General features: G+C 55.0%; 1 protein-coding gene across 1 annotated transcript in view; it reads left to right on the top strand.

Moving 5' to 3' along the window:
• MEST overlaps positions 1–4,285 on the top strand; it is a 13,651-nt gene that overhangs the window by 413 nt on the left and 8,953 nt on the right. Inside the window, exons 2-8 of the mRNA XM_014945414.1 lie at positions 751–905; positions 1,513–1,592; positions 2,040–2,117; positions 2,533–2,669; positions 3,049–3,107; positions 3,340–3,380; positions 3,861–3,931. Coding sequence (XP_014800900.1) covers positions 752–905; positions 1,513–1,592; positions 2,040–2,117; positions 2,533–2,669; positions 3,049–3,107; positions 3,340–3,380; positions 3,861–3,931 — 620 coding nt within the window. The 5' untranslated portion in view covers position 751. The remainder of the gene's footprint in view (positions 1–750; positions 906–1,512; positions 1,593–2,039; positions 2,118–2,532; positions 2,670–3,048; positions 3,108–3,339; positions 3,381–3,860; positions 3,932–4,285) is intronic.

Raw genomic sequence — 4,285 nt, 5'->3', positions numbered from 1 at the left:
CCCCTATGGGGCCCATGTCCCCCCTCAGACCCCTATGGAGCCCACATCCCCCCTCAGACCCCTGTGGAGCCCCTGTTCCCCCTTGGACCTCCATGGGGCCCATGTCCCCCCTGGGATCCCCTATGGAGCCCATGTTCCACCTCAGACCCCCTGTGGAGCCCGCATTCCCCCTCAGAGCCCCAGTGGGGCTGCACAGCTCCTCAGACCCCTTATGGAGCCCATGTTCCCCCTCAGCCCCTCATGGGGTCTGTGTCCCCCTCAGACCCCCTATGGGGTCAGTGTCCCCCCCTCAGCCCCTCAATGGAGCCCATGTCCCTCCTTAGACCCCTATGGGGCCCACATGGCCCCTCAGATGTCTTATGGGGCCAGTGTCCCCTCCTCAATGGAGCCCGTATCTCTCCTTATACCTCTTATGGGGCTCACATCCATCCCTTAGACTCCAAAATGGTGCCCATGTCCTCCCTCAGACCCCCTGTGGGGCCACACTCCCCCTCAGACCCCTTATGGGGCCCACACCCATCCCTCAGACCCCCAATGGGCCCCACATGTCCTCTTGGACTCCCCTTTACTTCAGAGACCACTTTCTGCCATGGACCTGCCAGCCCAGGGATGTGCAGGGCATGGGGACGTGGGGGTTTTGGGGACCTGGTGGTGGGTTTGGGAGGCGTGGGGGGGTTACTGGGGATGTGATGGTGGGTTGGGGATTATGGGACATATCCCAGTAGACGGGGACCTCGCTCTGTCCCGCAGGATGAAGGAGTGGTGGGTGCAGGTGGGGCTGCTGAGCGTCCCCCTCCTCGCTGTCTACCTCCACATCCCACCCCCCAAGCTCTCCCCGGCTCTGCTCTCCTGGAGATCCTCTGGAAGCTACTTCATCTACAAGAAGCAGAACATCTTCTACAGAGGTGACGGGGCCACGCTGAGCCATAGGGATACCTCGTTTGTCCCGGTGGGGAGTGGGGCTGGGGGCTTGGTGGCCCCAGGTGATGTCCCCAAGGTCAGGCGGGGTGTTGGCAAATCCCTCCCAAAACATAATGGCTTTAAGAGGAGCCACTGCGTGGATCCAGGTGTAGTGTGGCTGTTCGTTATCAAAACGTTTTAATTGGGTGAAGCCACAAAGTTCTTGTGAAGCACTGACAATACCTTGGTGTCCATGGGGAAGGATCTCAAGTGCCTCTGATGGGTCACGGCGAGGAAAAGACATTGAAAAACCTTTTCGCTGGAGCAGTTGTTACCAGTCGTAGCAACTTTGGGGCAGCTGCAATTAATTTATTCTAAATAAAACCCTGGTTTGCATCAAGTACCTGGTGGTGGTGGCTGTGGTGGCTCGTTTGGATGGGTTTCCAAAGCTATGCTGGCACTGAGAAGCTGTGGTGTGAGTCCAACCTGCACTTGGTTTTGGTGGGAGCACAGGGAGAGGTCACACCGTGCTACTGGTTTGGTTCCCAGTGGGAGGGGAGGAAATTGAGGAGTAAAAAAGCTGACCCTGAGGTTGCCCCATTCCCTCCCCAGATTCCACCGGTGCTGTCGGCAGCTCCGACATCGTCGTCCTCCTCCACGGCTTCCCGACCTCCAGCTACGACTGGTGCAAGGTGAGGGGAGTGAGTGCATGGAATGGGCTGGATGCTGACACCAAAACCCGTGGTTTCTCCTGGTGACAAGGTGGTGGCTCAGCTTGGTGTGGGTGACACTCTGGAAGAGTCTCTGCTGGGGACACCACCACGTTCTGGGATATCAGAACGTGATATCCCATCCCTCTCCTGACACCTCACACGGAACCCAAGCTCTTTTCACCCTTACCCACACTCCATCCTAATGCAGGAGGAGAATTCCCACAACTATTTATTGGGGTGAGGTTTTCTTGGGATGATCTTGCTGTTTATTGGGAAATTTCAACCTCCTGGTGTTTTCCTGGAGCTGGAAGGTGCTGTCTGGGGGAGCGGAGAGGAACGTGGCCATCCATGGCTGCGCGTCACTGCAGAATTTTCCTCTCTCCATTCCCATCTGACATTTTTTTAATGCATTTCTCCTCTTTCCAGATCTGGGAAGGGCTGACCCAGCGGTTTCACCGGGTGATTGCTCTGGATTTCGTAGGGTTCGGTTTCAGCGACAAGCCTGTGAGTAACCTGTGAGGAACATTGTCACAGTTCCTTTTGGCCCAGAGGTCGTTCTGCCATGCTCATGTACCTGGAAAATTGATGTTTGCCAATTTCCTCACTCATTTACATCTGCAAAAGGAATAAGACATTGTAATAGTGGAAGGGGTGGGGAAGGTGCATTGTAGAGATGGCTTTGTCACCGTCTTGCCTTTACTTGGGTTTGACGTGACTCCAAAGCACACCTTAACCCTTTTGGGGCATGGGAAGTTCTCCCATAATCTAGTGGATGATGGCCCAGAACATCCTGACTGCTGTGCCCGGGGTCACAGACTGTGGGTCTCCACCCCATATTCCTCCATTTGGGTGTTTATTCTGGAGTTTGTGGGCTCATGGTGGGTCAGGCTCTCACTGTGGTTTCTCTCTCACTTTGCAGAGACCCCACCGTTACTCCATCTTCGAGCAAGCCAGCATCGTTGAGGGGCTGGTGCGTCACCTCGGCCTCCACCACCAGAGGATTAATCTCCTGTCCCATGATTACGGGGATACAGTTGCACAGGAGCTGCTCCACAGGTCACCACAAACACTGATGCTCATTGTAGTCCTCAGCTGCTCCACAGGTCACCACAAACACTGATGGTTGCTCTTTGTAGTCCTCAAGATGATTTCCAGCAGATAAGTGGAAGAATGTAGCACAGAACCCCCTTCTCTTTGTACCTACAGCTGTAATGAAGGCTGGGAGGCCTCAGGGCATATCCATAGTAGGCAGATCTGAGGTTCCCATCCATCAGTTCCCAGTTGGTGGGATGTTTAACTTCCCTCCTGAGCTCCAAACGGAGGACAACAGAGGAGCAGAGATGATCTGACGCTGTTAATTTTACCTGCTGGTTGGTCACTTCTTGGAGCCTGGAGAGGTCTAGTTGTGTTTCACCTTCTTCTCTTCTGTCCCCAGGTATGAGCACAATAAAACTGGAAGCATCTTGATCAACAGCCTCTGTTTATCCAACGGAGGTAAGGTTTGCCTGGTGTGGTGGGATGGGAGGGATGAAGATCCATGGGATGGGATGGTCTTCCTGTCCCCATCACCCGAGGAAAAGCAATTAAGGTGCTGTAATTAACCAGGAGAATCAGTCCTTGGGTAGCCTGTGTCACCTTTCGTGGCACCACGGAGAAGGGGAGAGGCTGGGAGAAGTGGAGCAAAACCCTTGTAATGTTACAACTCTGGTCTCTCATGTCCTTCCAGGGATTTTCCCCGAAACGCACTACCCCCGGTTCATCCAGAAGGTGAGCTGCCACCCCCTCTGCTTGTCCTGAATCTCTCCTGGCTCTGTGAGTTTGGGGTTTTACCTGGCTCAGATGGCCATTGCTTTTCCTGCACCCGAGCTGCTCGTAGGCATCGTTAGAGGCGGTGGGAAGAGGCAGGAGCTGCTGGGTTGTGGCTCGTCTCATCTGAACATCCTGGTTAATTGCTTCTCGAGGTGCTTTGGGGTTTTACCTGGCTCAGATGGCCATTGCTTTTCCTGCACCCGAGCTGCTCGTAGGCATCGTTAGAGGCGGTGGGAAGAGGCAGGAGCTGTTGGGATGTGGCTCATTTCATCTGAACATCCTGGTTAATTGCTCCTCGAGGCGCAGGGTCAGGGCTGAGCTGGGAAACTGCTGTGATAACTGCAGACAGCTTTTCCTGCTGGAAAAGCCCTCGGGGGAGGCAGGATTTATCCATCTGTACGACACTGAGTGGTGCCGTCTCCTTTTCTTCTGCCCAAGGTCCTCAAGGATGGGGGTTTGCTGTCCCCAGTCATCACGCGGCTGATGAACTTCTTTTTCTTCTCCAGAGGGTGAGTCAGGTCCCCATCCTGCTGAGCACAGTCTGGACGGGGGATGTGAGCCACGTGGGGAGGGGGTGAACGTAGGAAGGGGAGCAGATCCCTCAGCACTGTCCCTTGGAGAGATTTGCCCCTGCCAGAGGGTGAGTCAGGTCCCCATCCTGCTGGGCATAGTCTGGATGGGGGATGTGAGCCATGTGGGGAGGGGGCGAACATAGGAAGGGGAGCAGATCCCTTGGCACTGTCCTTTGGAGAGATTTGTCCCTGGATTTGATACCACAGTATCCTCCTGGAGAAACTGGCTGCCCATGGCTTGGATGGGAATACCCTCCACTGGGTTAAAAACTGGCTGGAGGGCCAGAGAGG

Source organism: Calidris pugnax, unplaced genomic scaffold (assembly GCF_001431845.1).
Source record: "Calidris pugnax isolate Ruff unplaced genomic scaffold, ASM143184v1 scaffold96, whole genome shotgun sequence".
In the NCBI taxonomy this organism is placed as follows: domain Eukaryota; kingdom Metazoa; phylum Chordata; class Aves; order Charadriiformes; family Scolopacidae; genus Calidris; species Calidris pugnax.
The sequence above is the reverse complement of the archived record's forward strand: the minus strand, read 5'-3'. Positions and strand labels throughout refer to the sequence as shown.